This window comes from Vollenhovia emeryi, unplaced genomic scaffold, assembly GCF_000949405.1.
Source record: "Vollenhovia emeryi isolate VEMERY1.0 unplaced genomic scaffold, V.emery_V1.0 DF939231.1, whole genome shotgun sequence".
NCBI classification, from domain to species: domain Eukaryota; kingdom Metazoa; phylum Arthropoda; class Insecta; order Hymenoptera; family Formicidae; genus Vollenhovia; species Vollenhovia emeryi.
In genome coordinates, this window is record NW_011967135.1 from 247,348 (window position 1) to 268,758 (window position 21,411).

Sequence of the window (21,411 nt, forward strand, 5' to 3'; positions counted from 1 at the left end):
TCGTATTGGGGAAGATGCCCCGACATGGTGGATTCCACGGTATAGCTGGTCCGCCGCCGCCGACGCCGTCGGCCAAACTCGAGGCGAATCGATCGCCGCCTCTACCTTCGCCTTCTCGTGGACCGGCCCGACCATAAATCACGCCGCAATATGTCGGTATCTCTCCAAAATGGCCTTGAATATTCGGTAGCTGTCGAACGGCATCGGAATGGAGAGCGACACGATGCGGAACCAAATGAAGACGGCAGTCGGGAGTGGATCCAGGCAAGAGGATCGTGTTAGCCTAGGTTAGCCCAGGTTTACTTGGCGAATCGATCATTTACAGCAGCGTGTACTCTTAATGGATCGGTTTCTGTTTGTTGTACGTTGTCGACGCAGATCTGTCTATCCTCGATATAGGTCGCCTCTATTATGTAAATGAAATGACGTGGGGTGGATTGGCATACAACGCGTCAAGTTTAGCAGCTTCGGTGATACCTTTGATAGAAAGAAAAGCAATGATAGATCCTAAAAACTCTCGGCTAATTATCATTTCCGCGTTGCAGTTTATTAGGGTTATTTTCTTTTACGGCCAGTTTGAATTGCGCGTGGAAAAGAGGAGCGTTTCATTAGTTGTGCAAGTATCGACTATTTGTTAAGTAGCTTTTAGAAATGAGGCTGAGAACTTGGGGCGAAGATTAATACTCGGAATGGAATGAAAGTTTCATGTGTCGGTTATAAATGGAGAATAATATCCCTATTTACGTCCATTTTCGACACTCGGAGATATTCTGTCGCAGGCAAATTATCGGGCCGAACGCGATTATACGCGAGGCTCTGCAAAACCGCGCATCCCGAACTACTGGTCATAATAAATCAACCGTTTTTGCAGTCCGATGTATTTGGCGTCGAGCTCAAGCCACGGATCCCACTAACGCCGCTTTCACTTGGCACGTTGCCATTTTGACTAGAATGCCCGTTTCAGCAATGGCAAAATATGCGTTATTAGTACCATTGAGAACGCGTGTAATACTTTTTGCAAATGATCGCATTCTCGATCCGATGCGATAAAATGATCCCCGCGTAACCCTGGAAGATAACCCGAAGCTACGCAAAGTTACGTTGGAAATAGTAGTTGGAGTAGCAAACCGATTATAAAATTTGCGTAAATTTAAATAATTCCGTTTCCCCCATAATATTTGACGACAACATTTAAACGGTGTATTTTGTACGATATTACCTCTCGTTTTAGTCACGTTGGATAAATTTCATATATCGACGGAAATTTATTTCCGATATCAAGATGATCCAACTTCAATCGGGGACACATTCGCTTCGAAACTGAACGTTGTACGCGTTTGGCCGGCTAGCTAAACAACGTGTTTACTAGCAACTGACAACGCTAACCTCTTCGTGGCATGTTAGCCCTGATTGCAAAGCCCCACGCGACTCGGGTTACAACATTCCCACCAATCGACCGCACCGATAATTACTTTTTGCATCTACATGCGAAATTCCAATCAGCGAGCTATCCGCGAAAACGCTCGTTAAGGTGGGATATGAAAAATGGAATTTCCGTTAAAGCGGTTTTCAAAATCCAGAAGAAACATATGGATTTTAAAAGTTTGCTACACAGTTTTGTTTATCCCTCTGAAAACTCAATTTTCTCTTTCATTGGAAATAACGTGATGTTTATCGAACGAACGAGTCGGATGATCATTGAAACGTAGCCACGCATGTGCGCTGAAACTCGTTTGATTTTCATAATTCTATTCATTACGCTGAAAAATAAAAATCCTCTCTTTCGTCAAATAAGTTATTTGTCAACTCAATTCCCGCTTTAATCGGATTGATTTTATTTACTTCTCTTTATTTTCTTCATTCTCTTAGTGTTTTAATGAAACAGGACACAATATTCATTGAAGCGAACAATCTAACTGCGAATGAAAAGTAACAGTGATGAAGCATTGATGCAATTTATACGTTGTGAATGATATAGTATACATATGCTATAGATTTGATCTAACAAGTGGATAGAAAATCGATTCGCGGAGCTTCTAATATTTCGCTGGAATCTCGTTGTATACGCTGCAAGTTCTGTTCCCATGCGTATCGCACAGAACGCATTTATCGAATAGTCGGGTATCTCTATCGACCTGTGTGTCGCGGGAGCGTTTATTAACAGCGAACCGCTCTTATCGAAACAGAACGTTGAGCCGTTCATGAAACACGATACACAGGGGAAAAGATAATTCGCCACCCGTTTTCGTTGGAAATAAGAAGCCGGACGACAGCCCAAGATTTATGGCCCACCGTTTAAGATCCAGTTCTTCCTTCTTGAGCTTTTCCATTTCGCGCGTACTGCCACGCATCGGCGAGGAACCTACCAATCTTCCGCCATTTAATCTATAAGTGATCGCGATGAGCCCAACGTGTGATAAAAAGTTGTATATCTATTTTTTTTACATGGGAGAAACGGATGAGAGAGAAGGAGAGAGAGAGAGATTTTCTCTGTAACAATTTATTGTTAATTCTTGGAACAATATATGTATATACAGTGTGTGTGTGTGTGTGCAAATGCAATTAAACGCGTATATCTCTGTGATATAGGAGAATTAATACCTTTCTCGAACTTTGAAGGAGAAACTATTTAAGCATTAAAGGTATTCTATATCTGATCTTGTTAATTCTCTACAACTGCGGATAAATTTACTTTGTTCAAAGCTGATATGCTAATCTCGTACATACGAGAGACTCGGAAACAAATTTTTCTGCATGTCCGGATGTGCGGACCGTGTTCTCGACTCCGAGATTTTCCATTAACCACAGTGGAATTGGATTCGCGAGGATTTGCGAAATGGAAAATGCGTTCGAGAGGCTAAATAAATCTGGTATAAATCTGACGTCATAGAGCCGTGAATTGCGAGGGGGTTTGGTGGAGGCAGTAAAAGACGGTTGTTGCTTGATAGAGTAGAGAAAAAACACGTGATTTTGTCCAATTTATCTTACGAGTTTTTATCAGTCCTGCGAGAAGTTGCAAGAATCGAATGGAGCGATGACGGCACTAAAAGCTCGAAATTTTTCATTTGGCGATATCGAAGCGAGAGTTAGCGTTCTGCTTTCCTCTCCAAAGGGAAAAGATAACGTTATATCGAAGTTCGCGGATGGACCGAGCGATTGGAACGACTCGAAAGAGGCGGGACGCTGAAAGTTTTCAGTCCAATTAAATTTTTCTCTTGTTTTTTTTCTCAGAGATCGAGCGAATGAGATCTTTCCGCTTACGTGGATCGATTGAAAACAAGTTTTTCTAATTTTCAAGGATGATCGAATGTTTGTCCGAGGCCCTCTATTCTTTTCTCCCTTTTTCCCCTGTGTTTGGAAAAGCCAGTTGCGAAACGTATGCTCCGCTTACCGTATCGTAGATTGACATTCCGCGACAGCTCGGTATATAAATCAGCAGCGATCGATGATGGAATTGCGTGTATGCATTCGTCATTCGTTGTATCTCGTATAGATAAGCAAAGAGTCCTCGAGAATCGTTGGTACGTATGTAGAAAAGGACGTTATTTCGACGTGATTTATGAGGCTTACATAGTTTTGATAGTAACAATAACGTTTGAGAAGCATGTAACCCTCGGCACTCTGAGGTTTGCTATTCGTACATCACTTTTTCGCGGCGCATTTCATTTAGTAGTAAGAGAAATATTGATGAATTTTTCGTAAGAATTTCACGACCGTGTGCACCGATGCAGTCCAGGTGAGAGAATTGGATTTTAATAAAGACTCTCTTTGTTCCGGTACTCGGCGCTCCGCGGATTTGCTCTCGTAGGAACTTAATGCTTCTCACGGAATACATAGAATACGTAGAATGAGAAGACTAAGGCGTTTCCTCGCAAACTCCGTACGCGTTCGCTTTTGGTCTGTATAGCTGCGGCGGGTCATTGGTCTAACGGACTAAAAACTTGCCGAAGAGAAATTCAGCGAAGTATGCAGGATTTCCTTTTTAGAAAGACGCAAGGCATACGGGCATACAGGCACGGTTCGACTGGACGATCTACGTTCGATCGCAAGATAGGTGCCCGTTTCTTTCGTTCTGTACCAGTACCGGTTTGACTGGATTATGTGATACGGCGATCCCCGCGACTTAATTGACCTAGGATTTATGGCACATGCGCGCTTCAAGTAGTCTGCTTATATTATATACAATAGAGAGTCTTTATTGCTACATAGTGATGCTAATTTTCTTTGGTGGATGTATCGATCCTGGTCCTTCGAATACGTCTGCATCGATTAACGTGTATCGCTTATGCGGAGCGCTTTTACGATAATTGTTATGATAACAGCCAAGTCCCCGCTTGTTGTTTCGGTAGAAATTTTACGTCGGGAGGATCAGCTCCGACGTCTTATGCAAATTAACGCGATTCCAACTTAATAGACCCGTGGTACCAATTACGCCAACGTTGTTCTATCTCCCAACCGTTCTTGTTTCACAAACACGTTCAGCCATTCTAGATGGTTGCAATTGCTTTGATTTGGCTTGCAGGAAACTCACACCGAATTATACAATTTCTTATAATGCGTAAGCTAACGTGTAGGATAGATATTGATTGAAAATCTTTTTCTAAACTAATGCTTTTAATTTATTCTCAACTAATTTTTAACCAATCGCGTCAGAGATATCGAACAAGCTGCGCATGGTACAAAATTATATGTTTCTTATGTAACTAATAGCATTTATTTGAATAAAATTTCTATAAAAACGCATCTCGCGTCTTTACCTTGAATACAGACAGTAGATGATATGAGACGTAACAAGGCAAGATTTTATATTGTTCTTTTACTAATTTTTTAATTTTTAATAATAATTTAATGAGAAATATGATGCATTTTTGTGACAAAAATGAAGAAATTGTGACAACTAATTAAGAAACAATCGCTGTACGCAGCTGGTTCGAGAAGAGATAAGGATTGGGCGAAGTTTAAAATGGAAACGTGACTCGTTTAGCGGCGGACGTATAACCGATTATACCGCACGTAAGTTGGTGGTAAACCGGAATTCGGTGGAGTGCCGAATCTCGTAGGAGAGCTTGCCGCACGGCGGACGAGGCTTCGGCAGAAATGCGTGGCCGCATTCCCCATCTGCGAACTACCCCATTAACGGCCGTTTGCGCCGCGACGCCACCCGGCCCGTCGAGACTCAAAGCGGGGCACGTATAGCGCTTTATTGGTGGCGATTTCACCCTGTCGCATAAATCCGCAGGTTTACGATGTTAATTCAACTTTTACGGAGGCGAGATCGCGAGCGTGACAATTTTCCCTCAGGCAAACCCCGTTATGCGCTCGGATAGAAGGATACGAATCAGGAAAATAGCGCCGAATGTTGGTTCCCAACACGATACCTCCGGTGCATGATTCAAGCTCATATATTTGCGATCACAGTTTTGCTGATGAATTCGGTTAAAATTAATCTTCCAAAACATATGACTTAACAATTGGATTCTACGAATTAATTTAATATATTATAATATATTACGTAGCAATAGCGATTTAGTCGAGGGAATTTGTCTTGAAATACACAGGTCGAGTTTTATTTCTCGCGGTTTAACAAACGATTCTCAAGAGGAGGTCATTTGTGTAGTTTCTCGTAATAAGTGACTTTAGAAAAGAACGATTACACAGCTGTGAAAAACATGACATATTATTTTACATACACTCAAAATAATTTTCCGAGTTCTTATTTAAATCTGTCAGTTTTAAAGGTAAATAGCGATAACGAATAAAAGTTAAAACGCGAACGGAATCTGGTTTCCTTTATATCTATCTCTGATCGATATTTATTGCGGTACACGACATTCACGTCAACGTTAACGGATCCATCACATAAAGTGTATGACTATTAAACGCGAGAATGGGATTATTACTGTAAGTGAACGTGCTCATAAATGTCACGTAATTCGCAATGCAATTTGCTGGTGCCGTACAACGTCAACGAAATTATTAATCGAATCGCCCTTCTGACCGTATGAATTTTGAAGTAACAATGCGTTCGTAATATCCACGTGTCGTAATATTCGCTTTTGTTCATGTAATCCCTGTGGCTTGAGAACGGGGATTAAAACGCACACACAGTAATAACTTGCCGAATTATAAGCTGCCAAATTCTAATTTGTAGCTATATATAATAAATTTATAATTACGAGAAATTTATTACAATATTTATTACAAAGTATACAATGCCAAAGTAAACTATAGGAATTCCATGTTATTTTATACGACGTAACTGTTATTATATTTCAATTTGCATTTTCATCCTTAGAAATTATATTTATTTTATTAACTCAAAGTGTTTATCGTCTGATTGTACAGTAAATTTATAAAACACACAATTCGCCTATAAATAAATTTCGAAACGGATCATAGCGTATTTGTGGTTACATCGATGGTAATTTGTGAAATGGATTGCAGTAAATTAATGGGTATGTGAAACGGGAATTAATTAATATCGTACTTTCAGTCAAATCAATTCATACACCGTTTCGAAACTAAGTTATAGTATTAGATAGACATATACACAGTGTGTATCCAAATTGATTTAAGTTAATAAATAATAGCTGTGCTATTTATTTAAATATTTGTTATGTAATATACAGAGTGGTTTCAAACAATATCGAAAATTTTATCGATAGGAGGTATCAAGCTAAATATTTTTGGGACAGTGATGATCAAGTTTTCACTCTTAAATTTACATATACAATCGTGATAATTATATCGGTGCGGCTTCATCTGGAATTAATTATATTCCAAATAACGAATTATTTAGAGCAAGATGAATGTAGTTGTGTATAAATGGAGTTATGTTCAAGCAAGACGTTATTGAAGTCAACTAAGCTACTTTATCAAAGTTTTTTGTATCGAATAAACTGAAATTGCGAGTCTTCTCAATCGCTGTCGTCTGAACAAAAAAAGAATAAATTTATGTGAGATTTTCTTTTACATATACATACACATATATATATATGTGAGGAGACGCAGTTATACATGAACTTGAAATTAACTTTTTGCAACGTCATGTTTCAATTGAAGAATTACATATTAGATTTTTATTAATTAATTTATTAGTGCGAAATGAACCGAAGCAGTTTAGTATTTCTGACAAACTTCATTACTTCGACAGATTAATTTCAACTTGATTTGATTCTCATGAACAATAATGATTCTTTTTCATACAAAAATTCTCGGCAAAAGTTGTGATTTTATGGAAAAATTCCACGCTTCTGGAGTTTGATATTTAAGGTTTCCTTATTTATTTCCAAGTAATATCAAACAAACAGCCTTTGAAACAGCTAAGAACGGAAAACTTATTATTACTTGATTAGTCTATATCGCAATAGAAAAAGAAATTGACGATAGTTTAGGATGTATTTTCTTGGTTGAAATGGTCAATATAATTGCGTCTTGAATTGGCGGCCATGGGTGATCCTTTGAGGAGAATTAAAAAATTGTAACGCGAACTTATTCGAGCTCTCATGCAAGGTGACCGACCGCCCGACAAAATGGCTTCTTTTGAAGCATTTCACCTTTGTTCAGCTGGAGCCTTATGTGGCAACCTGGCTGAAACAGTGTGCATTCGCTCCCGTGCTAGTTCGATCCGCGAGGCTAGTTGAACAGAAAGAAACGGCGTTGCGATAACCAGAATTGAAAACGGCAATTATCAAAGGTCGGATTCGATTGGATTTCAGTTTAACCATTTGGCAATTAATTCGCGAATTGTGCATAATGAATATTCTATATTACTGCTTTGTTCATTAATAATATCGCCGATATACTTTTGTCATAAAATAATAACGGTCAAATCATCACACTGTGTCGTTAATAAACAGTCGAGGATCACGGTGCAATGGGCGTATTTGCGAATGCATTAAATCCGATGAATAATCGCGCAACGGGCATCGAAAATGCAGTGGTCGCACGTACGGCCGTGTTATTGTTTACAACGCAACCGTTTAGCAATTTCATGGATACGAGTATAGATCAAGGATCGAAGCACACATCAATTCGGTTTCAACCAAAATTGCCGAATGAAGAAATAATTTGAATAATTGGCTTCCGCTAGTATTTTATCATTTGGGGAAGAAATATCCTTAGAGGAAAACTTATGTTACCGCAGAATGATTTCTCCCAGAGAAATATATGTGTAAAAATGGCAGGGACGCATGAATGTGTGCACGACGGCAAATGATAATTAGTGTGCAAACTGTCATGGAAGATGAACAGTGTGCTGGAAACGTACGGTAGAAAAATATAGTAGGAAGATACACTATGTACTTGGGTGTTTAGTTATTTAGTTGCACACAGTTTATCCATGTCTATTAACGTGCCTGGAATACTGCGCGATAATTTTGCTGAAACTCAAAAGTTGCGAGATTATTCGAAAGCGTTTCTTGTCGGCGAATTTTCTTTAGCTTTAACAGTTAATAACTGGCATTTACGCGGATCCTGTTAGCGACGACAAGGATATCATTGTAATCAAAGATTCATCGCGCTGAAGTTTAAAGGATATATTTCTCAGGGCATTCGAGCAGTTTAAGACAGCTTAGACTGACTTGATAGCGGAGCCGGGAATATTTCGCGTTGTACAACTAGGACGGTAGAGCATACAGATTTCTCGCGGAGGAAAATGTTAAGCTGCGCTTTTATGCCAGAGCGATAATGGGTCCGAGAGATTGTTTCCTTTTATTCCTGTGGATATAATAATATAATGTCTGCCACGTCGTTGTACCGAGGCCTCGACTGCCTAGGTAGCACCTACTGCTATGTTAGGAAGCTATTCATTTTAACCTGAAACTTTAAGCCACCGCTGTAATAAGGGAAGAGAAACTTTAATAGACGCGTTTTAAGGATATGCCCCGTTCCTTTGCCTGCCGCACGGAGACGTTTTAGATAACCTAAGGAAGTATGTTGGAAGGTTTACTTTTTACATTTTTTACTTTTACAATTTTTTGTCTACGTCTTTCAAAGCGTTGCATTTCTGCTCCTGTAATGTAAAATTATACTTAATTGCAATTATTATTCTGAGAATATCTTTTTTTTTGTAAAGCAATATATTGTCAAAATATATTTTGTATGTGAGGAACAGTATCTCGCGGAAGAGTTTAATATTTACGAGCAAGATGCATATTTATTTCAGATTATATTAACCTTCATATAAATACAGCTAATATAGCTTGAAATATTAGGCAATAAAATATAATGAGCAATACTGTGTAACGTACACTAAAACGACGAATGATTAATGACTAATATATTGATGAATTCATCATTATTATGGTTGATCAAAAATTCATCATAAATTCTTCAAAATATTTCCTCTGTGAATTTTCCAGCAGTTCTCGTAGATCCTGATAAAATAATGAGCATAGAATTGCTTGCTGCAAAAATATGATGCTCCGATTAACTTTGATGTTATAAATAATTCTAATAGGCAATAATTCATCATAACTTATCTATTATTAACAGCAAATGTTGAAATATATTACCAAGAATATTTTACTGTTAAAATATTTGAAAAGTAATGGTTGAAATAGAAATTAAGTGACGTAGTTGTTTTTTAATTAACTTTTCATTTTAACTAGCTTTTAGAAAATTATTTTACAACTCTCACAATTTCGTGCCGCGTACGCTTATCTACGGGAAACTAACTGCGCTATACATTTGCCTGCGGAAGTAAACTCCTGTGGCGACTCTTATTTACGACCCGCATTTTTTTAATCCGATGGATGACTTTGTCTTACATTCTTAGCGAGCATGCGAGATACGATTTTAACATTATAAATTCGTTTATGATGTCTGTGTTGCATTACGAAAGAAAGATTATCTGGGTAAACGAGGATTGAGTTAAGGATAAGTTCCCTCGTTATTTGATGCTTAAAACTTTTAGGATAAAAACGCGCGCGAATCTGTAGACTATCGATATTCGTTAACCTTGTTCAGAGTTAGTAATGATTTCCATCAGACTGTAGAAAATCTCTGTTGTTGTTTTCCGATTATTTTATATGTGTATGACATATCTCAAATAAGTCCAAATAAAAGTTAGCTAATTGTGCGATTTTCATGTACCTACTAAAGTGTTATGGGATCAATCTACAATCTGTTCGATAAATGTTGGTTAAATCGAGATGGCGAGTAAGCAGAGAAAAATTTCAATGCACAAAGCATTGCCTAGACTGTACGTGGAGCCGTCAGGAATAATGAAAGTGAGGATTTCGCTTCGTATATCTGTATATAGTAGCATTCTTGGGTCGATAACAGCATCTAATCCTAACTTCGATACCAATGACCTCGGATAAGGCCGTTAGTTAAAGCACTGGAGCGATAGCTACTTGCTTGAAGTACGAAAGTACGAAGATTATCGACAAGTAGCATCATCCTTTCCTCGATTGACTGCGAACAGCATCCGTGATGGGAATCTACTATTTCCGACGGTTCAATTTTTTATTAACGTTTTATCGACGGACACTTTAGTAACAAGATAAACGCTCCTCTCAGTTTCATCCTTTTAATTACACATTGTAATTTATACACGATCTTGTATTATCCAATGTATTTTTCATACTTTACCGTATAACCTGACGATAATTATGAGATGTATTCCGTGTATTCATACAATCGAGAATTCGACATCATTATTTGTCTATAAATTAATGATGCAGTGTAGTACATTGGAATAGAAAAAAATCCATAAAAGAAAAACAAAGATGCGACCTACTCATCACGATAATCGTCTGTGCGTGAGGGTAACATCTGAAAGCGAGAGAGGAAGAGAGAGATGAGAGGTGGAGAGAGAAGGGGGAGGGGGTGGAGAGAAAGAGAAAGAGAGAAAATCGATTTCCATTTTCCAGGGCGCGTTTGCCTCTCGCTCAACGGAGCCTCATTAGTTCCTCGGCAAACAGCACCGGTGACTTTTTTTTCCCCTCTCTTCTCTTTCGGTACCTTCCTTTTATCCACTTGCTCTACCCTATCCCACCGAAACGTCCACCATGTTTTATTTCGTAGCAGAGATCAGCATTGTTGCGGAAGTGTTTTACGGATCTGTCGCCTTCTTTTCCCCCCCTTTTTTTTCAGCATTCCACCTCCCGTTTCTGGAATTGTCGCAGAAACGATTTCGTTCTTTTAATAATTCTCATCGTTTCCACTACACTTTCGGATTTTCGCTTATGCACGTTGTAAAATTTGAATCTGAAAGCGGGAAATAAGGTAAGAAACAGTCGAATACAATTTACCTTAAAGAATAACGCTTTGTTGTAATCTTTCTTACATGCTCTCTACCTACGTATATCCGAAACAGGAACGTTTTCCTTTGTGCTTAAAGATTTCGAAAGATTTTCTGCGACATTTCCAACAATATTGTCTCTAGTTCCAATATATCTCAAATTGGACAATCGAGACATTTGAGAGACCCTTCGATTGTGCGCAAGTAGTGCGTTGTAAGCCAATTCTAGACGTAAGGAATGATTTTCTAGACGAGTACAGGCGAGTGCGGGCTCGTTACACGATCTCTCGGACAGAATCGAGTATATCGTCGTTTCACCTATCCATTGTTGCGATACCACCAACGGAACTTTGTAAAGTCTTTCACCTCCGGCTAAGAGAAGTGAAAGTTTCAACGGCAGACACGAATTCGTGCTTTTTTCCCCTGTGCGTTCGTTTCCGCGCCATAGAGTAGCCGAGCCCTTCATTAAAGTTTCCACTGCCCGCTCTTCTAGTTTTCAACCAACGGATGAAACTCTTTGTGCTTGTAGCACACATATTCCACGATCCCAAATACTGCGCCGATGTGTATAGGATTGAACACTTAAATTTAATCTACGCTTGCACAGATCTATTTGAACATTTTTTAATTATTGAATTATAAGCTTTCTATGTCGTTTATATAATATCCAAATGAGAATAATCGCGCGCTTAGCAAATGATCAATTTTGTTTTTATCTCGCAGCATTCTGTACTTTGAAACAAAATGCTCTCTTATATTGATGCATCCGGCAGAATGTTGGCGGAATTTTCTCGCAGCGCAAATGTGTTATGAAGAGAAAATAAATGCAAATTTCTTAATTATTCAGCGCAAACAAAGTAATGCAGTAAGCAGGCGAATCCTAGTCATGCGTAACTAAAAAAACCTTTTTACTATTATCTTTTCTATTAACTTATTCTGAACAAGTCCGAGTTCGCCAACTTCATTTAAAAAAAGATGATAATGTTTTATGTATAGCCATAGAAATTTTTCTTTTTCTCATTTAATTTTTTATTAAAACTTTAAATCTTTAAATGAAATTGTATCAATAATTGCACAATTTCGAAACTTGGTAAACAACATATTTCCAATTCTGTAAATAATGAAGTTGCTGGGCTATATGAAGCGTATTTACTGCCATTTCTAAAAATTACGCGCATTTGTGTATTACTTGGAACAGCAAACTTTTTAAAAAAAGGGGCACGATTTACATTTCCGTTAAGGCATGCAACGGTGTTTCGACGTAACATTGGATTTCTTCTATTCTTATTTCGAACTTTTAACGAATGGTTCAACATATTTTCTCCCTTTTTCGTTTTGAATGCACGGATTCATCTCGTATTATCCCGATTTCCTATCGCATCCAGTTGCGATAAAAGAATAATTGATGCGCGGCAAGCAATTTTTCCATAGATTGCAGTTTTATGAATGGCTGATGGTTGTCGATGATTTGTCGCGTCGATATCAACGGGAAGTTAACGGAAATGAAAATTAAGATGTATGAAGCGTAATGTTATTAAACTGCAATATGACACTCGCCGATTATCGAGAATAGCGGAGATTTATTGCGTGTGAATATTTAATTTCATTCTCATACGCTATCCGATGCTCTGGATACTATCGCTCCAGATGTGGCGCGATTGCGTCTAGTGTATAATTTGGGTTACCATTTCAGTTGCGTCACGATTATATTCGTAATTACGAATTATTTCGCGGATATTCATTAACGCGAGGGTTTGGTTGAAAATCCATGGCTTTTCGAATACAGGCCCTGTATTCTGCTTTCGAACAGGTGCAGTCCCTTTATCGTTATCATCCGCCTAGATCCGGATTATAACGAGATTATGGTATTTGCAAAGGATACCGCGTGTTCGATTCTGTGCTAGTCGCATAGTTGTTGCACAGAAGTACTTATTAATTCATGCAAATTGGAAAGTAAGTTTCTCTCTGCGTTTGTTCTGTCTCGATGCATACGTAGAGCATATCGAATATCTATTTAAGCGCAAACTCTTTGGTAAGAATTTAAATTCATTTTTTAGCGAAAATTTTTTAGAATCTCTACAATTGATAAAATAAGTTTTGCTCAATTATCTGTGCTTTTTATTTCCGAATTATATACATATCTGAAAAATTGAATTTCTATTAAAGTTTCTTTAGAACAAGATTCTTCCTTATCACACTATAACTTTTGTCAAAACAACTTGTTTATTCTTATTTGTGTTTTCTATCCAAGTTAATTTAATTACGTTTATTAAAAATTATAGACTTAAAAGACATTGAACTTAATGATATCTATTGCATCGCAACCTATGATTTTTAGAGAAAGAATGTTGGATTAACTTTTTGTCTTCTCATTCGAATCGACAAGGGATCGTGAAACAAGAAATTTGAAATTTTCCGTATGATATGAAGCCAGTAAAAGCTGACAGAAAGAGAAAAAGAGAAGTAACTAAGCTGACACCATTATTCGGACCGATTGCTCGTATAGTCATTGCGCAGGTAGGATAGAAAAGGATAGAAATGGTAGAAAGGGCAGAAAAGATGCGAATATCGTCATAGGAATAAGTGCATTGCAAATGCGTAAGAATTTTATGTAACAATTTTTTGAATTTTATTATCACACAAAATTATGAGAGCTACACTTCTGTACGTTTTAAGATTAGATAATTATTTATGAAATTTATTCTTATCTAAGTACCTACGTTACGCTTCTTTTTCTTTATTTTCGTCCTGTCGTCCCCCCACCTGGGCAATTAAAGCGGACCACGAGAGATGTGATACCTAGCACCCGCATTTCAGCCTCGTTGGAAACTAAACGACTAGCGTAGCTATCCGTAACTATTTTCTCCTTATCCATTCCTTTAATTTCGATGGCGCCGAACAATCGCGTTGGTTAACTTGAGCGATTCCATTCTCTTCCATCTTATCTGCTATTGTTTTCTCTTTATTCTTATTGTTCTTCATTTCGACCTTTTCCCTCTATTTCTAATGCTACAAATTAAATTATTTACTTGACATCTTTCTCAAGTTGATAAAATTTATGTGATATCCTTTTGAAGGAAAATCATCGTATATTCAGCTGAACTGAACTATTTCTCGAGATAACTGCGAAAATGCGGAAACTAGCTGAGGATGTTTTCGGGATCAATCCGATGTTCTCTATATGACTGCAGGGATAGTGCATCTTGCTAGTTTCTCCGCTGTTACCGCGTGATACTTTCCAAGTTTCGGTTGAAGATATATTACTTCCGCAGATGAACTCACAGATCTTCGTATCTACGTATTTTTGTTTGATCAAGTCGTAGTTCAGTGCATCGATATGCACGCGTATCTTCATCTTTATATACACACACTTTTGCGCTTGTATGTTTTGTGTTTATTTGTCGATATAAATGGTAAAGGAATAATCAATTCATTATATTAAAATTCTACGTGAGGTGATCTCTCCAATTTACCGAATGATTCATTTTTCGTTTATATTTGGTTGTTATAACTTTTTATTCGCCAACTCTACAATGCGTCGCGCGATTTTCTGATGTTAAAATTTTTTGTCATTCGGAATAGTAAGATCGATCGCTATGTGTTTAATCTACGCACGAGTCTAACGGAATCATATGTTGAGGAAGCAATCGCAATAGAATTGTCGCTCGCTGCGCGTATATATCTGTCAGCCACAGCAAAGTTTTGCCCATCCGCATGTGGACGCATGCGACTACTGCGAATGATGGTGGTGGTAGTCATTGTCGTTCCTTACTTTATGATTTAGCATCGCCGCGGCAGAGTTTATGATTGCTTGCTCGTGCCGAAATGGAGCCGTGTATATACAGCAGAGAAATCGCATCCGTCACCGACTCATAATGGTAGGATACTAAATCAGCGTAATACATGTGTCCAGTGAGTTATTGAGATATCTAGACATATTTTAAATTCTTGGCCCATCAAATAAGTTTCATAATTTGCGTCTTTTCTACGTTTGCACAATTTTGCTCGGTATAATCTAATCGCAGTGTATGGAATTTATACACGTATCTTAATTTTAACTTGACGTTAGGACATTACGCAAGACTCGCGTTTTTCTATCGAAATTTAATTTTTTACTTTCAACCGCGACAAAATGATTCTATCCTGCGTCACAGTTTTTCGAGCCTATGGGCTTAAAAGTAGAGGAGTTGTCGCTCGCTTTGCGTTTCTCTCGCTTCATTGCTACTATTTTACGTTAGTGAGCCCGTTGTTGCGGCTGGGTGGCCGCAGGGATGCTACTGCCATGCTTCCGTTGCACCATTGCAATCTGCTATCTGAATTTCTTGTGCGCGCAAGGTCGTGGTAGAGAGCCAGACAGGTTGTGAACGGACGCGAATGTTGGCCCAGCTTTCCGTAGGACAGGAACTTTCGCGCGGAAGAGCGGTAAACTTTAGCGACTCATCTGTCTACGGGGTGCAATCCGTCGTACGTAGTACATACCTAGCTGTCTGTTTAAATTGCTGCTTCGTGTAGGAATGATTCGTCGTCGTGCGAAGCCGCAATGCGAACGTGTAAAGCAGTCGAGAATCGTATTAACGCTTCGCTGTAATTCACGCATTTCACCTAGGACATTGAAATATTATTAAAAATACGAGTACGTTTCTCTTAACATTTTCTTTAATTCAGAATAAATTAATCCCCAATTATTTATTACATGCGATAAGCACAATAATTATAAATAATGTATGACGAAATAGAATTCTTTTGCAGTCACAATTTTAACTTTCAAGCGGAAAAATTCGTAAGACTTGCCAAAATTCAAATTTCTCGATTGCCTAGAAAACGTGACCCACGCTAACTCGAAATTTGTCAAATTTAATTGGAAACTTCGGTGTTATCAGCCCCTAAGAGAAAGTAAACATTTTTGGTGCTTGTATTCGTCGCGAGAGTCTGTTTGCTGCCCCTATTCTACAGTTCCGGTGTTGATGTTCTTTGAACTCTTCGTTCTTGTTTAACCATGTCACGCGCAACAGATTCGTATTTCCGAACAAGTTCAAAGCTTTCCCGGGTTTCGCATTGCCGACGAAGCATGTGGCTTTTGTACGCGTATTGCGCGTCGTTCCATGGGTGACATTCCACTAGCGACGAAGAGCGACACAACCGATATCACGGATATTTACTTACATCGAAGACGATGCGGATAACGTGAAAACGGAATCGCGATTACTATTACAAACGACTTGCTGACTTTGAGTCTGTATGCACCTACCAGTGATCATTTGCATCGTCTTTCTTTCATTTAAAAGCGAAGTAAGAAACATCGTTTTTTTTTCAATTATTACAAACTAATAATTTATGATCTTGTACGTGAACATGTACTAAAGTCAAAATTTTCGAGACTTCTCTGACAAGTGTCATCATCACCTTTGTTAAACAGATACGTAATGAAATTATGATATCACACTTGTGCTCTAGCCTTGCTAGCAAATCAGTAAAAGTTCCCAACTCGTTTGCTAACGCGCTCATTATTGTATAAAATATGGAAACGTAACATGAAATACGGTTATCTCTATTTGAAAATGGCATGCCAAGTTTCAGATCGGCTCTTTTTTCTTCGTGAACTGGAACGACTCGATATGTTTATTGGCACACGTCCACTGTAGAATGTGCAAGAAAACGAGATACCAATATTTCTGCTTACTTGACACGTGATATCATTTCCCGTTTTGCCCGGCACGAAACTCTGTGTTCATGAAAAGCTGATCCCATCTAACGTTCCTGTACGCGACGAGTTATATGAGGGTACCAGTTCTGACAGGGTAGGCCGCGCAATGTGTCAACGAAAACAGTTTCTAGCAGCTACATACATAGTATAACTCTGAAAGTTGATGCACAAGATAGCAATTCGGAGTGATTTCTTGACACTTGTTTGTCAGCCGTGTGAGTTATTGCGTATTCGGGGATGCCGTCCGCGGATATCTTCTTTAGTTCCATCAGTCTCTCCGTATATTATATAGAAAGAAAAGTGATATCTATCCTATTCAATCTCTATCCATTTTCATATATTTTAAATTTATTTCCAAGATTCTAAAAAGAATATGCAGAGAAATATTATATCTTTCGATTGTATCTCGAAGAGAGAGGATGTTTCTTATTTATCTCGTACAGAAGTCAGGAGAAAATGAATAACGATAAGTTAGCGTATAACCGATTCGTTATATCGATCATGTCTTTGTGAGATATCTTGATTAAATTCTTACAAAGAGGACTTATACGTGGTTGGACGGAAAAAAGATCGCTCTTATCAAAGTGGAACGAGACCGCCGATTCGATGTAACAATTTCGATATTTTTAATGGTACGATGAGAACAGCTTGCTTCTTGGACGATTTTTAGCAAGTAGCGACGTCATCGTTGAAGCAAATATCGAATTGACGCCTCACGTGCACGTATGTGCATGTTATTACATCTTGGTAGTGCGCTAGCTTACAAAACGTGTGCCGGGTGGTCTTAATTTCTAGTAGAACGATAACGCGATTTATCGGCGTATGTCCTAGATTTTCTAGTTAAAAGAGAATTGACAAAATTATAAAAATTATTAATCAAAATCATTGATTGTAGAAAAATTTTGTGAGAGTTTAATTCGAAGTAAACAACCGCATTGTAAATATATTTAAACGTAAAGCAGTCGTGAGAGGACTAAGAAAGTTTATCAATTTAAGATTTGATCGGCAATTTCACTCTGCCCGATGAATGAACCTGGTTGTCCGGTGAATACAATGCCCGGTGCACTTTTGACCCGTACGACCTTTCGGCCCAAAGCGACCTTTTGCGCCTATATTTCGAATCTCTCGCAAAATGAGATTAATACCACTTATCGATATCGAGTCATCATTTGTTACGTCAGCAAACTTATTCACAACAGTCGTATCTAATTGAATTATTGTATCTTGCATATATTTCAATTACACAGCGAAAAGCATGATTTTAAAGACTATTTGTTTATATTGTACTTGACATGTATTGTTGAGCCGCGATATGTACATAAACTGGTCCAAGCGGCACATTTGACACTTTTCATTTGCATATCGACATAAAGATCGGTGCCGTATTGTGGGCTTCAAAATGCATAATGATATTCGAATCACGAGTACAAATGACAGGTATCGACCATATTTTGTACCGTACGAGCCTGAATTTCTCATTTACATGTCAATATACGTTTTTTTCAATCACTTTATTAACTTTATTCGTTTTGCGTATTCGCTACTGCGTATTTGCGTTGTGTATGCAATATGTCCGATCCGCGAGAAAAAAAGATATTAAAATTTATGGCACTGGTAGGTTTTTGACATGGAAATGGCGCGAAAGAAAAATAATAATTAGAAAATGATACTTGGCGTTTTTCTACAATACGAATAAGAAAGAAAAAAGTGCAAAATAGTGACAGCATTTATCATTGGTAATTCGTAGGAGCTGCAATTTGAAAGTTCCACGCGGCTGATATCGGAACTGAGTCGGCAAATCGAGTACATAGTATTATCGCGAACGTCGGTCTTTTTACGCATTGGACGTATCAGAGAGTTAGCTGAAGCAAAGAGGCGAACTGCATCCTCGGAAAAATTGGGCACGACGCTTCTTGCACGGTTGCCTTTGTATCGAGCGTTCGTGCGTGCGAACTCATGGCGAGTGCATGCTGATGCGCATGCACGACGGCGTATGCACACGCTGAGTTCATTTGTTATCGGCACAATGGACAGTAGAGGATTGCCTTACTCCCCATATATTCACCATGTGCAAAGCTTCCTGTTTCTCACACACGGGATATGCGTTTCTCGTACCTGCGATATACTTGCTCGGGCGTAATAAGCGTCACGTTAATCAAGTTAAACCGCGCAGATTATTTTCCATTACAGCCTCGCGCGAGCGAACGCGCGTACATAAGTTGATAAATATTAACATTACACATTTAATTATTCCTGATATGAATAGTGGAATGTATTATGTACTATTAGCCGCGGATTATTTAAAGCAGGTCTGTTTGAATAGGTATAATGTTTATCGAGTCACAGAGGATGGATGCCGAGCTCTTTCATACGGTTAAGTGATATGTGTGCTCGATAAACTGATTTAATTTAAAGAATCGAAACCGTCGTTTATTCTCAAGCGGAATCTTAGGAATTTTGAAGAAAGATTTCATGTCCTGTCAATCAGAATTGGCATTTATTAAAGTAGCGAGCGTATTCGTTAGCTATTTAGACCGTTGGAACTGAATTGGCAGAAGGACCGGAATACTTAAATTTTCGATGAAAAGTACCTTCGTAATTAGGACCGTTATTAAGCTTTCATTAAAGAAGAATCGATTTGAAATTCATCAAAGCGTTCGCAATCGAAAGGGAATGTAATTATAATTTTTATTACGGTCAGATCTTTTTCAAGTTTTCATGGGGGCTGCTGTAATATTCGTTGGAAGCAGTACGCGTCAATAAATATTTCAGCCGTTAATTCTGATTTCAGATGCAGAGAGCAGTGCTGCTACTCTGTTGGCTGCCGCTCCTCAACCACTGCCACGCCGTAAATCCAGGTGAATATCGATCTATTTCTAAAACAGCGATGTCGGCGAGCGTATATTGCGGATAGGCGTTATTCGCCGTGTTACCGGCTGTGAAATCTCGCGGATTCGCGCGCCAAAGGGGGCTAGATTTTATTATTCCGGTTTGGCGATTCCTTCCCCGACACGTTTGAGCGAAACGGATTACTGTTAACGCGAACCGATATTGCATACGTCGGTTTAAGGATCCGTTATCGTGCGAACGTAAGCCGCATTTACGTGGCGCATCGGGCTTAACGTATAGCCGGACGTTAGGTGCCCGAACGCATTAGTATCCAGGCAACGTGTCCGACAAAAACAATGCCCCTGTTACCACGAGCCGCCACGCCGGGCTTCGGCCAGCTAGCCAGTTCTCTACTGGCCAAGTCACGAATCGCAGGAATACATGCGTCCCGCCTCGTTCTCTCGTGTATATTACTCTCGTGTGCATATGGTATTATTTGATAACACTCATAGACATATAATTATATAACAGATGCAAGTATCGAGTACCTGTTTAGGTGTAGGACACGAAGCGTTTACGCCAAGAGAGAGAGAACCGCATAACGTGCGAGCCGCTATTATCCAATCTGCTCTTTAACCAGTTCTTTTCGAGCGTGACACTTGAAGATGTAACGATGATTAGGCTATATACGGATTTATAATTGGCGCATTTTTATGACAAGGCGTCTGGTATCGTTACCAAAGTAGCGGTACTGTTATAATGTAACAAGCATCGCCTATTACGGAGGTTTTTTTGTTATTTACGCGTGAGGCGAGCCGTATCGAGTTTAACGCCGTTTGATTAGTGGCAACAACGTATTACGTTAAAACTCGTGATATCGAGCTCGCGCACCTTATCGCGTAGCGGAGTCGTAAGTGAGCGATTGTGAAAATCCATACGCGAGCGCTGACGCTATTCGAGGTAATACCGTATGTTATAGCTCGCAGCTGTAACGTTACCCCGTGTTGTACACGTATATTTGCATTTGCCTCGCATGGGTGGGCAGAAGCGACGCATGAGCGAAATGTCTACAAAAAAGCGTTTAGTTATACGTAATGTACTACGTCGTATGACGTCAAATGCAGACGCTGAATTATATTCAGCTTGATGGATCGTTTGGTGCGACTGGTATTCATTGCTTTAGTAGGCAGCTTGGAACCTGGCTCATAAATCAGACATTGATACGGGGCAAAATGTTTTCCCATGCCAAAGTCTAATAATGGTGACAATCGACGATACGTAAATGAGGCGAATCGAGTGGCTTATCGGGCTGTTTGATAATCGCGTATGTAACTTGGATTACCGTAAGCGGACGAAGATGATTAACGCGCTCCGCATTCGTGCGAGAGATTGGCAAGCGGGATTTTTCTAACGGCGAAAGAGAAGAATAACGAGGTTGGTTATACGCGTCGTATAACTGACCAACGTTATCCGGCGAGTATGTCACATTTAATTTGGTCGAGCGTGCGGAGCACACGATATTCATTGCTTCGGTCGGCATCATTGAGCCCGTTACGTAGATACGTGTGCATCACACATGCGGTTAACAGCACGGAACAAACGATTCTCTCCGCCTCTCTTTTTCTCCGGC

At 39.0% G+C, this 21,411-nt stretch overlaps 1 protein-coding gene across 1 annotated transcript in view; it reads left to right on the top strand.

The window, feature by feature from the left end:
• LOC105560432 overlaps positions 1 to 21,411 on the top strand; it is a 53,741-nt gene that overhangs the window by 17,359 nt on the left and 14,971 nt on the right. Inside the window, exon 2 of the mRNA XM_012009557.1 lies at positions 19,744 to 19,810. Coding sequence (XP_011864947.1) covers positions 19,744 to 19,810 — 67 coding nt within the window. The remainder of the gene's footprint in view (positions 1 to 19,743; positions 19,811 to 21,411) is intronic.